At 34.6% G+C, this 13,509-nt stretch overlaps 1 protein-coding gene across 3 annotated transcripts in view; it reads right to left on the bottom strand.

The window, feature by feature from the left end:
* The window catches only part of LOC136031034 (latrophilin Cirl-like), a 139,306-nt gene that overhangs the window by 34,130 nt on the left and 91,667 nt on the right, over positions 1-13,509 (bottom strand). For all 3 annotated transcript variants that reach the window (XM_065710223.1, XM_065710224.1, XM_065710225.1), the window contains exons 8-10: positions 9,380-9,605; positions 4,930-5,095; positions 2,352-2,566 (exon numbers count right to left, since the gene is read on the bottom strand). In XM_065710223.1, coding sequence (XP_065566295.1) covers positions 2,352-2,566; positions 4,930-5,095; positions 9,380-9,605 — 607 coding nt within the window. The remainder of the gene's footprint in view (positions 1-2,351; positions 2,567-4,929; positions 5,096-9,379; positions 9,606-13,509) is intronic.

The following is a 13,509-nucleotide window of genomic DNA, read 5'->3' as shown; positions in this document are numbered from 1 at the left end:
TTCAGGAGGGAGGGGAGGATAATAAAAAACGAATTTGAATTGATTATTCGAATAGGGAGTGCCCAGATAATCGGAAAAATTTAAAGATTTCAGGGGTGCTCCCCTCCCCCCTACGTACATCCTTGAATCTGACCTTCCATCATTATGAATATAATCTGGAAATTTCAAACTCAAATTGCTCAAAACTGTTTTTGTTTTTCAATTGACCTTTAAGTAGTGGTGTTAATTGAGTAAGGGCATGGGTACCCCCTAGATTTTTCATCCCCCTCCCCAGAATTTGGCAAATACTACTTTAGGGTATTTTCACTGAAAAAACACTTTTTGGTATTCTCATTGACAAATTACAAATACATCCCCCCAGATTTTGAAAAATTCATCCCTCTCCTAAATTTTCATGAATTATCGCCATTGACTAAGACTTTTCAATTTAGCTAAAGCGTTGTTCACATGGCTCCAAGAAGGATGTCACTTGATTCCAAAAGACATGTCCCTTTTGCAATTAAAAGTATCTCAAAGCAATTATGTTGATGCAACACTTTTTGCGTTCGAATGCAAACATTCAAGCAGAATATTTTCAAAAATGTTTCACAATTTTTCATGAGAAGAGCAAACTCAAGAGCAGTGAACATACAGTACTTATAAATCTAAAATATCACCTGACAATAGAAAACGGAAGGTTTTTTTTTTTCTTGCTCCGAGGCCTAAGACTTTTTATAAGAAAAACAAGATTCAATCAGATTCAGGTACTTTAGCTCAAATATTGAAATTAGTTTGAGCTTCAACGAGTATTTTTGGATAAAATGCATAAGCGGACAATAAAGGTGCAGGGAGTTCTAAATAAGGGGTTCCAAATTTACATGGTTCTGACTTGGTGTTTGGCTTTTGGCTCTCAGTTTCACAGCAGGTTTCACAGGGAAAATAAACCTTAAAAATGCAAGATAGGATAAAAGCAATGCAGTAATCAAAAGCTGATTTGAAGCTTCGACACTTCTAGGAAGCGTTTTTGGCACTCCGTTTTTGAGAGATTTTCGGGGAAATCTTCAAAAATTTCGGGGATTGTTGATGCACTGAACAGAATATAACTGATCGTCCGAAAGTAATGAAAAAGAGAGGTGATATTGAACTCTCAGCCGCCATTATTGGGAGATATCTGAGAGTTTATAAGTGACCACAAAATTCCTATGTTGTTTTAAAATCACTTTTCTGTGAATAATCACCGCATCGGCGGAATGCACCAGACACTTTTGCGATAAATCACACCAGTCACGTTTTAATTAAGAAAAAAATCACTTAGCGATAATTTATTGCACCCCCTGGCAATGCGCACCCCTAGGCCAAGATCTTCTGGGCCTATTGGTAAATCCAGGACTGTAAACGTAGCAGAGGTTAGTCAGAAAACCAAAATTGAACGAAAAAAAAAATCAAAAACACATTTTGGTAAAAAAAATACTTAATATATACTTCTGCAGGATGGTTTTTACTTAGAGTGACATGAAATATGGCAGCACTTTTAATCGTTCTGCAAACCTAAGTTTTGACGGAAACCAAGTTCCGCTTCTCTAGAACAATGAAAACTAATTTCTTTATATGAAAGAGTGTCCAGTTTACTTCCATCAGATTAAAAAAAATGTTTTTTCGGTCACCAAAATTTCATTTAAAATAAACTGTTTGAAGTGTGGGTGACACTCTTATGCATGGACTCTTACGAACTAAGTCCTATCATAATAATTTGAGAAGTAGCTTTCAATTTCTCATACAACGCTGTTTACAATTATGCCCGCTAACTTGACCATTGTACCCCAGCCCTTTTAATGGGAGCAGATATAACCCTAGGCCATGAGCAAAACTTAGCGATTTTTTTTTCAAATTGGAATTATTTCGTCTTATGGACAAACTGTTCATGAGGAATAAGTACCCATCCCCAGATTTTGAAAATACATTTTTTTGCTGAATTTTCACTGAAAATGTTTCTTGGCATCTTCTCAAAAACAACTAACCCCGCCCCCCTCATAGATGTCGAAAATTACAGTTTATCCATACACTTATGAATTTTAATTAAAGGATACCACGGACTCGGACTAGCGTGGCTATTTGGTCAATTAAAAAGATTTAAAGAGAAAACACTTTAAGGCATTTTTCGAAACTCAAGGGGAGGGGATGGCTTCTCCATTCCTTTGTTGCTCCTAATAGTAACCATAATAAGTGCTTTAGTGATCAAAAACTCTTTTTAACACCATTATCATTTAATATAATTATTTTTACTTTATACAAAAATTATTTAATAAAATTATTGTAATGAGTAGTAGACTACGCATCATGGCAACCTCTGCCAATAAGAGAAAAATACTCACCAGAAGAATGAGAATAGCAGGACCAACAAAGCTGAGAATAAAGTAGTTTTCTTCTCTGAGCCAGCAATGGCGATGCGAACCATAACTCAATGGGTCCACTATGCAAGCTATGGCCACAATGACAATAGGTACTCCATATCCGGTAAGATAATACCATCTTAACTTAGATCGCTCTGCCTCAAACAAATGTACCAAAGAAATATATATTTGAAGACCTAAAAATGTAAAATAAAAAACAAATTTAATTAAAAAGAATCGTAAAACACAAACAACATTTTACTTAAGAATCATTTTTTGTTCAATACAATTCATTCAAATCTTCACCAGAACAGAACATTGCGGAAAAAGAAAAAAACTTTTAGGGTTCTAATATGTTCCTAATAGTTTCATTAGAATATGGAAAGCTCTTTTCCTTAAACAGGGGGGATTAAGGGTGAAAACATGACTAGATGCATTAAAGTTTTTTTTTTATTACAATGGGATGATTTTGGGATGATTACAATAAAAAACTCTAAGAAACACAATAAAAGTTTTTTTATATACATTTTTGTTACGTTGTTATGAGACGGACAAAAATTCTGGGAAGGGGGAGGGGCTTCAAAGCTCGCCCCCCCCCCACAGATACTGACCTCAATAACTGAATCATGTTGGGATGTGTTTTCAAGTGTTTAGTTTTTTATCTATTTTTTTTTATTATTGCTCCGTCTTCTTGAATTTCTTATGATGGTATTTCAAATAACTAATTAAACAAATAAATTGATTTAGTCGGTTAACTTGATAATTGAATTTGACAATTAAGTAACAAAATATAATGATTTAATAATGGAACAAAACACAATTAATGTAACTCAACATATTAAAGGTTCAAAATGGATTTACTAATTAAATAATCTGATCAACTAATAATTAAATTTAATAGCTGAAAAAAATGAAGCAAAAGTAATTTTATGGATAGGCTATCCTTCCAAATTAACCCCTGTGACTACCCACTTTTAATATTCGTCTACACCAGCGTGACGTGGTGAGTATGTCATACTTAAAAAGACGAGGCATGGCGTGGTATCCCATACAAGACGAAGTAAATGGTACTCTTAGTTACACATTATGTGGCGGAGAGTGGGGAACCCCTCGGGTCCCGCTTATAATCTTTTTGAAAAGGATCACACACCATAAAAATAATTGATTGATTAAATTCGTTAATTTGATAGCCGAATTTAACAACTGAATAATAAAATAATAATTCACAAAACAGAATTAACATATTCCAATATATTGCGGCTAAACGGATGTACTAATCTGATAATCTAACTCGCTAATGCATAAACTTAATAGATGAAAAAAAAAAGGTCATTTAACACAGTTGCATGTAAATAATTGAAAAGTGAAAATCAAAGGAATTTCGTGCATTCCCTCCAAAATTCGCCCCAGCAGCTCCCACTTTCAAAGATCGTTAACACCAAATAGGGTTCCCAAATTCGGCTTACGTGGAGCAAAGGGGCACGACGCGGTGGAGGTGTGTCCCACACGCTGGAACAAGTGGCATTCCATAATACATACCAAGTGGTGAGGAGTCGACAGCCCCTTGAGCCCCATAGATCAACTTTTTCCGAATGATCTTACATGCCATAAAACTAATTATATAATATTCTATTGTGTGTGGCTGATGCATATGTCATTTTTTCTATTCATTAGTAATCGCGGTGGTCTTTAGAACAAACCAATGAGCGACAAGTTGTTTTTTACCATCTCAAAAGCATTGTTTAGTTTTTTATTTTACAGCCAAAAACAATGCCGCAATGCAACAAGCAAATTTTATTTTTCATGTCCTTGTGAAAAGTGTCTGTTTACTCTTCAGAAAAAAAGTTTCAGCATGATTTTAAAGTAAGATATTCTGATTGATTTGAACATGATAGATAATATAGGCGAAGAAGGTCAAAACTGAGAGAGATCGAAAGTTATTAATAAGCAGGTTTTTATAAGCAAATAAAAATGTCAACTTTTCAGAAGGAGGAAAAAAACAATTTGGGACTTTCTATTGGGCATGAATATAAATACTCCATGGAAAAAAGAATCTGCTTCATATTACTTCACGTCATTTAAAAGCCGATGGAAGAGCTGGCAATTTGTAAGAGATTTTTCACGTTATATACCGAAGTATTTCTTAGATTTAAAGAAAAAAACATTCTTTTTTGTCTTAAAAAGAACATGTATTTTTCTTTCATTATTTCTTTTTCTTTTAATGATTTTCTCCTGTTTTTATCATCTTTTTTTATAGTTTTTTGTATTTATCTTTCTTTTTTTCTAGTTTTCTATGTTTTATATTTTTTTTTCTATATGGTTTGGCTTTTTTTTTTCTTATTCGAATCTTAACAAAATTCGTCCAAGATGTCGGATACAAAGTGTACACGCGAGGACCGCAACACAGGCACTTAAAATGAGGAGAGTTGACATCAAGATAAGCTCCTGGCATCGTTATATTTTAATTCATGTTTAAACCACTGGGTCCAATAAGAACCAAAGAATATAAAATCACAAGCTCAGGACTTACTCACAATTTACAACCCTAACAATAACTTACCGTCTAGCAATAGCCACATAAATGCTGCCAAGAAAAAATATTGCAACAAACCAGCAACAACTCCACAAAGTACTGGTTGCCAAGTTTCTCCAATTCCCGCGATGAATATGATTTCGCCAACAAGTAAACAAAAACACAAGTGCTTGTGGATTGTAGTCCGCTCGCACTAGAAACATAAGAAAAATAATAATTCTTAGTAGTGTGTCATTATAAAGTTATGAGTATACATAAATACGGAGGGCTGTGATAAAATCCCCTAAAAATATATTTTATTAGCCTAAGGTATGCACGGAGCGCTCACCCCAAAAACTTAGAAAATATTTATAACGATATGACTAAAACGAAAATATAATACATAACAGAGGGTAATACCTTATAATCAAGAGTAAATAAAACATTCACTTTTGTTCAGAGTCATAGGCAACGCAACTTTTTCTATACTAACATATTTTAATTTTCGTGTTATTTATACATGTTATTTCAAATCCACTTACCTCTTTTATTTAGCGTAAAAAAAAGGAGCGGAACTAAAAACCGAGAGCGTAAAACTTAAGAAAAGGGAATAAAATCCAACCCTTTAATTCAAGTTAAAGTATTATACAATTAAGTCGAGCCTGCATATATAAAGGCTTAGGAGAGGAATACCGCAATTTCAGCTAGAGGGGAGGGACAACCAAAATAGAGCTTGAGATGGCTGAACCCTAATCTACTTAAACTATGAACACTTACTTTTTGTAAACTCGGATATGATCAAGTTCAATACAATGAGGCCCGCCCCATCCCAAGAAAAGCGTTAGAACCGTTCAAAAATACAAAAAAAAAAGAAAAAAAGAGATAGACAAAACATCCAACAATAAACTTTTGATAATAAACCTCGGTAATGGGAAGACATTTTCAGGCGCTTGAATTTTGGGTATATGCATCTACAGTTGAGGCATTTACTATAGTCCTTTTACTATATTTACTATATTACATTACTATAGTCATTACAAAAACTATTCAAGATAAAATATTTAAAAAATCAAATACATGAAATAGACCAAAGCGAATTAAACAAAGTGCACTAGTAATTCATACTACCACGCCATTAACAGGAACGTCTCATTAACACACTGCTAACTTTGAAGATAAGAAAACAGAAAATCTAGAAATTGATAAAATCAGGGCAAATCATGAAATGGGATCATTTTATTAAGTCAAATAATGAAATGGCCGAAAGAGCTATGCAATTTGGTGATGTTAGGGATAAGGCAGACTGAATTAGATCATTGGTAAAATATAGTTAAGGTTTGCTTATTAATAAATTAAAACTAAACAGTATACCTGCATATATACTGACAACTGAACAAAATGTGCCTTATGCCTCAGCAACTTGATTTAGGAGAAGAACATTCCCCTTCTAAATCTGACATTTTCATCTCCGATATTTTTACCAAACGGAGGTAAACCAGCGTTTTCTAAAGTGTGGGTTGACCCGGAACCGGGTCGCAAAAAAAAAAAAAAATGAAAAACACGCTATAATTCTCTTATCACATGGGGAATCATTTTTCATATGTGAAAGACCTTGTTAGACGTTTTCATAACCTGACGTTGCTAGCTTCTGGGTCCTCCAGGGTGCTTCCCGTCCCATTCCCCAGTTTAAAATTTTTCTGACATATAAACCCTTTCACAAATCGCATCTATGTTTAACGCCTAATTTCTTCACCAGAAAAGACAAAATTTATTTCATTGAAGTTCCAAATGAGTGTGCTTGTTAATTTTTTAATTGCTTATATTTTTCTTATATTATCATTTAAAAATTTTGTATATAAAATAAGCAATCAAATAACTGAAATTTATATATATTTTCTGCTTCACGAAGATGGGTTGTGAAAAATAAAATAACCTCGTACGGCGCCGCGTTTAATTTTAGGAAAGGTAGTTATAGATGGCAGATAAAAAGAAGGGATCATACATGGATAAGAAACCAATATCAAAAATGAGTAGAGACAATGTAGTTAACATAAAATATAACAAAAACGTCGAATAAGATGTCTACGATGGTAGTTTACTCAGGATAATAAGTAACAAAAGATAAGCCATTCTTGATGCATCAAACTCCCAATAAAGTAGCTTTGAACAGATCCAAATACGGCAGGATCAGAACGTCTTTTGCATGCAAAATCAAAGGCGAATAACATTATGGATTTATACCTATTTGTCAGGGAAAATGTTTATGATCTTTGGGTTTCTTTTTAATGAACTCAAAACACAACAATTTATTGAATCCTGATTGTGTGAATATGCGGCAGAGAATCTAAAACCAAGCAGGGTGAAGAAACACTGATATATATTTTTTTTTTTTTTGATTTATGACAATGCGAAAAAACGTGGACAACAAAAACACGAGGTAATTTACAGTCAGTGGAAAAAATTCAATATTTTGGAGAGACCTCCCCTCAGCCGTCCTCAGTGGAAGTACAAGAACAAAACAGTAGATAAAAGTCCAAAGGTAAATACGAAATGCAAACCTTAGAACAGAAAATAAAAAGGAAGAGGCCTTCCTCAAATAACGATATATCTCTCATTTTTATTTCAATTCTTCTGGGTTTTTTTTCACTGGCTATGACTTACCTCATTTTCCTTCATTGTCTTAATTTTTTTCGTTTTACCATGACTACCGGATGTTGTCTCAGAAACTATCTTAATTTAAAATTAATTAGTTAGAATTTGATTAATTAAACTACTTTTAAAATTCCCAGCATATTCTTTTGAACGGATCTTGGTGAATGATTTCGCCGGGAACGTTACACCGAACACTACAACTACGGAAAGTTGTGCAAGTCTCGGTTTCTTTTTAATATCATACGGAGGATTCTAAATATGAGGAGGTGGGAAAATTTGTAAAAAGAAATAAGGTCAAAAGAACGAAGCTTAAAACCTAGGTTCATTCCAATGTAGCGATGTCAACAGTAGATTTTCAGTTTTACTTTTTTTTCTGACCAAATTCAGTTTTCTTTCTTTTTTTTATCGTTTTTGCCCTGTACTTTTTCCAGGCTAAGAAATTGTTTAAATCATGTCTGAACTTGCGTTCAATGGTATAATGTTCACACTATAATGGTGGAATATTTGAAATCAGAACGCCATAATTTGTTAAACCACATTGGCTTACTATAACATAAAGAAAAAAAAACGATCCAAAATGGGGTTTTTAACCGGCCAAATGAAAATACTGAAGAAAACAGAGAAAGCGAATATTTGGAAAGAACAACCGCCTCTCTTCTTCAGCACGAATAAAATAATATGATCAAGGAAAAAACAAAAACCAAAAAACAAGCGCGGAAAGTACAACAAAACCAATGAAAAAAAACGACAAAAACTAAATAAAATTCAATAAAAGACCAAAAATTAAAAGAATTAAAATCAAATACCTAACAAATAATAAAGTGAGGTATTCACCAATATCCGCAATTTGCACAAAATCCAAACAAAGTTTAACTGCCAACGACGCTGTTCAAATTTGTCCTTGATCATATTATTTTGTTCGCGCTGAAGAAGAGAGGCGGTTGTTCTCTCGAAATATTCGCTTTCTGTGTTTTCATCAGTATTGTCATTTGGCCTTTAAAAACCCCATTTGCGTTATCTTCTGCTATACATGAATGTGAAAACGGACGGGAAACCATTTCACACCTGAACTCATTGAAACAAGGTCAAGCATTTTAGACTTACATACACTGTGTGAAAGAAAACCAAACAAACGGTAATTTAAACGATAAGTCAAAAACAGGTAAAATGGTAGCATAGAAAAAATTCCCATTTAGATAAACCCCTATTCAGCTCAAACCCTGTTTACCCCAACATCAATGCAATCCAACCTTCATTTAACTCAACCTGCAGCAATTCAACTCTCATTTAATTCTGCTCCATTCGACTCAACCCTTATACAACTCAACTCGATTCAACCGATACAACAGGTTAGGTTAAATTAAGTTAAAAAGAGGTGGATTTAAATGAAGATTGAGTTAAATGGGGGGCTGAGTTAAACAAAAATTAATTTAAGCGTATTTTGAGTTGGATGGATTGCGTCAAAGGAGGGTTGAGTTACTCGAACTTCCCGAAAAACGGGGTTGTGTTCATACTATAATGTTGGAATGTTTAAATTAGAATGCCTATATGCAAAATAAGCATGCGCAGTTTCTATTTCGGGATATATGTTTAATGAAGATACAAAAAAAGTATTTTCAAAGTGTTGGGGAAGGATGCAATTTATTCTGTCAATTTTTTTTTCAATGGAAATACCAAAAAAGATATTTTCAAAATTCAGGGAGGATTCCCCTCCCTCAATTAGAGTCCCTGTCGTCAGATATACATGTATTGGAAACCAGTCAGGGATGGGAAACCGTTTCAATTCAATTCTGAGCTTATTGCAACAAGATGGAGTCTATACACACTACAAGAGATGAAGAGTTACCTTTAGCCCTTGACAAAAGACGAAAGTTAAAAATGCCAAGGCCAAGAAGATAATACTAATGCCAATCCCGATATAAGTCACTGTAGTTAGTACACCATTATGAGAGGCCATTAGAGGTGACTCGCGGAGATCCATCAACACGGCAAAATGAGTTAAATGATCACAACGGCACATTGTATGGGTCTTATTGGTCAAAGAAACTCTACATCCTTCTTCTGACCAAGCACTGAAAATATTAAAATTTAAATTGGCGCATGCTAAAACATGACGAAAAATTTTCTCCTAAATGAATTTTTGCCTGTTTGCAGACCACTGCAAACAAACTAAGCGATGCTGTTGCTGATCGTTTCGTAAAAAAATCAGCGAAAGATCTCCTAATTAGATTTTTCAGAATAAGTAAAACCACATTAAAAACGCTAAAGAAAAGGGTATTCTAGCTTGAAAAGCGATCTTTCATCATCATCATCACTTTTTTTAGGCGACATTTCAGCTTTCACCACCATCTAATTCAACTTGACATTGTTGTCACTTTTAAATCCTTGCCTCTAACAGAGAGCGCAGCAGAAACTGAATATTTTTATTCTTATTTAAATATTTTTCTTTTTTGCTTATGCTCCAAAAAACGTTGAATGGGTTCCATCTTGATTCGAATGTCTTTTTCAAGGTGACAAAAGAAAATTTTCGTTTCAAAAATGACGAATGAGCTTATTCAAATAGGAAAAACACAACACTAGGTAGGCAATAAAACATGTTCTACAGTGGCGGAGTGGGTCTGATCTCTTCTTGGTAATACAGGACCTAGAGCTCGAACTTGGATGTAGCAACACGCTGCACAGGTCGGAATTTGATTCAGGGAAAAGAAGAAGAAGCAATAAGAACTGTAGTGATAGAAGATAGTGTCTGAACATGGATTTTGAAATGAAGATTCGGGATTTGCCAAAGACTGCAATAGAGGCAATTATATTTTTCCAGGATAAGGGGTTGTTGCCTACAACAAAACAGTGCATCAATGGACACAATATGACTTTATACTCTTACGAGAAGGAGCATTACGAGAAAGAACGCATAGTGATAGAAGATACCTAACCTAACTTAACTTATTGAGTGTGTTCTAAATAACACAAAAGTACCAAAAAAACTAGTGTACGGCGTTAAATGATGATAATTACTACTACTACTACTACTACTACTACTACTCTAATGACTCACTACAGCACTAAGCCGCCTGAGGCCAACACAGCTACGCACGCTCCTCCTCCAACCTAATCTATTTAAAGCCTCCCTCTTTACACTCTCCCAGGAAGTTCCCATTTCCTTTAAATCTTTATTTATGACATCCTCCCAACCCAGACAAGGACGACCTGCTTTCCGTGTAGCCCCAGACGGGTGGCCAAAAAGGACAATCTTCGGTAATCTGTCATCCTTCATCCGTAGAACGTGGCCTAGCCATCTCAACCTTTCTTTCGTTATAGCCCTAGAAAGCGGGATTGAACCACATTTTTCGTACAACCTACTGTTTGAAATACGGTCAGTCAGCCGGGTACCCAGAACAATCCGTAGGCAATTTCTCTGGAAAACATCTAGTAAATCTTCGTCTACTTTTCGGAGCAACCATGCTTCAGAGCCATATTTGACCACTGTCATCACTGTAGCTTCCAATATTCTAATCTTGGTTTGCAGACTTATCTTTCTATTCTTCCAAACTTTTTTTAACTGTGAAAAAACACCCTGAGCCTTAGCTATTCTACTTTTAACATCTTCACTGCTCCCACCATCTTTACTAATAATACTACCAAGGTAACTGGAGCTCCCAACCTGATCAATCTTTTCGTTACCTAATGTCACCTGTTCATCTTCACTTATTCCTAGCCTTAGTGACTTAGTCTTCTTAACATTAATTTTCAAGCCTATTTTAGCACCCTGAACTCGCAAAACCTCTAAAAATTCATTCATTTTGCTCACACTTTCATCTAATATACTTAAATCATCAGCATAATCTAAGTCCAGGAGCGTTTTCCTCCCCATTTGATTTCTTGGTCTCCAATTGCTTTTCCTGTGCTCCTTAAGAAGAAGTCCATCAAAATGATCCATATAAAGGGGGACAGAACACAACCCTGCTTAACTCCTGATTTAATACAAAACCAGTTGCTAACCTCATTTCCTACCTTAACCGCATCAGTATTATTCTCTTACATAGCACAAATCACTTTAAATGTATTTTTCTGGTATACCATATAACGATAAGACCTTTGGTAAGATGATAATTACCTTTAAACCATTAATTTTTTTTTTCTTGAAGGGAAGAAGGTCCTAGAAACTATCTAGAGGAAGATAAAATAAGGGGAAACCATAATTTTGCCCAAACTAAAAAATATTTTTACGAATTTTTTGCTTTACATATTTTCAGCCTTTGGGAATCTGTAATCTAGTCCTTGCCTAGCCTACTGAGACTATAAGAAATATCTTGTCCGCGATTTCTTCACTCTGAGCTTTTTTTTGCGTGTGTTATGCTCAGAAGCCCTGTTTGATAAAACTAAGCTTTTATTAAAATATGTCCATCGTTCCTTAAAAACAGAGAAGAGCAGCTCCCCTGGTCTTACTACAGTGGGGGGGGGGGGTAAAAATGAGTAAAAAATCTATAATGTATTCCATCAACGTTAAACCTGGAATAAGTAACTTTCACAAAAATAATCTACCCGCAAAAAAGTAACGGTGATTCCACCTGACAGAATTCTTTATTCGTTCCAACACTTTTCAAATGCTTCCAAATCTAAAAAAAACCTTTCATAAAAAGGCTGTACACTTCGGCATACAAAACTATCACCATTATTTATCATCAGATTTTTTCAAGTCTAATATCAAAACATGACACTTGAGAAATTCAAAACCGACTTCAAAAGAAAAAAAAACGCGTTGAAGCATATTAATAGTTGCGTGTTGCTCCTGCCTGAAACTCGATACATAAAGCTCCAGAAGTATCATTGTACAAAAATTGATAATAATTAAACTTTGCAGAAGGTTCTTAGGGAGAGTAACCCTATGCAATAACAGCACCATTTACCCTTTATATGTTTTATCAATTTTTATTTGCGTTATAAAGGTTTCTTCAAAGGTTTCAATGGAGAAAATACTCTGAAATGAAAAAAAAAAAAAAAAAAAAAAACAAGTTGGCAATAGATCATAAGCATTTTTGTCTACAAAATCCAATGCTTTGTATGGCTGAGGAGATGAGATTATTGTTTTATAGTTTTGCACCCCTTCTCCCTGAGGGTGAGACTTATTTCAATTTAAGAATTAATGTTTTTATCCTAAAATACTTTATTCCTCAACATACACGTAGGCTGGAATTTATTTAAGAAATTAGACCATTATTCTGGCGGGGGGATGGTTAATAACTGTGCACCCTTCACCCTCCATCCTATGGATCAAACTTATGCACATTTGTAGACTATGATATTTTGATGTAAATATTTTAATCTCCCGCCTACATGTACTCTAATAAGCTAAAGAATACCTACAAAAAACTTTAAATTTTCTGTATTTTGACTAGTGATTATGAATAGAAAATACAACAGAAGATCCTCGTTCTCTTACCACGTAAGAAAAGCATATCACAAAAAAGTAATATTTATTTAAATGTAAATTAATTATTAAAAAAATGTTCCTTTTTTCCTTTTTCATCTCTATTCTAGACATGAGCAAAGACATTGTGCTGAAGTTATATTAAACACAAAAAACTGAAGGTCTGAATAGGGATGGAAGAGGAGTATATGCAGCGGGGCGTCCTCAGTCGATTGGGTCCTGCTATGGGTTGTTGGTAGCAATCGTACTGCTAAGAGAAAGACAACTACTACTACTACTAACAATTCATCGCAGCACCAAGCCGCCTAAGGCCAACACAGCTACGCAAGCTAAGGGAAAAATTAAAAGAGAAAAAACATGCGCCATGGAGGAGTCCTTTTCACTAGAAGGGGGGGGGTCTTTCTTTTGGCATTGTTATTTTCAGATCCCTTGAAGGAAGGTATATCAACGGCAGCCCGTGTAATTTAGTCATCCTCCCCAGTGAAATTTTCAGTTTGAGCAAGATTTGATCCTTTGTTGTGGAAAACACAGTTACAAAGGACATCGTT

The sequence above is a fragment of the Artemia franciscana genome, chromosome 9, assembly GCF_032884065.1.
Source record: "Artemia franciscana chromosome 9, ASM3288406v1, whole genome shotgun sequence".
Taxonomy (NCBI): Eukaryota; Metazoa; Arthropoda; class Branchiopoda; order Anostraca; family Artemiidae; genus Artemia; species Artemia franciscana.
The sequence above is the reverse complement of the archived record's forward strand: the minus strand, read 5'-3'. Positions and strand labels throughout refer to the sequence as shown.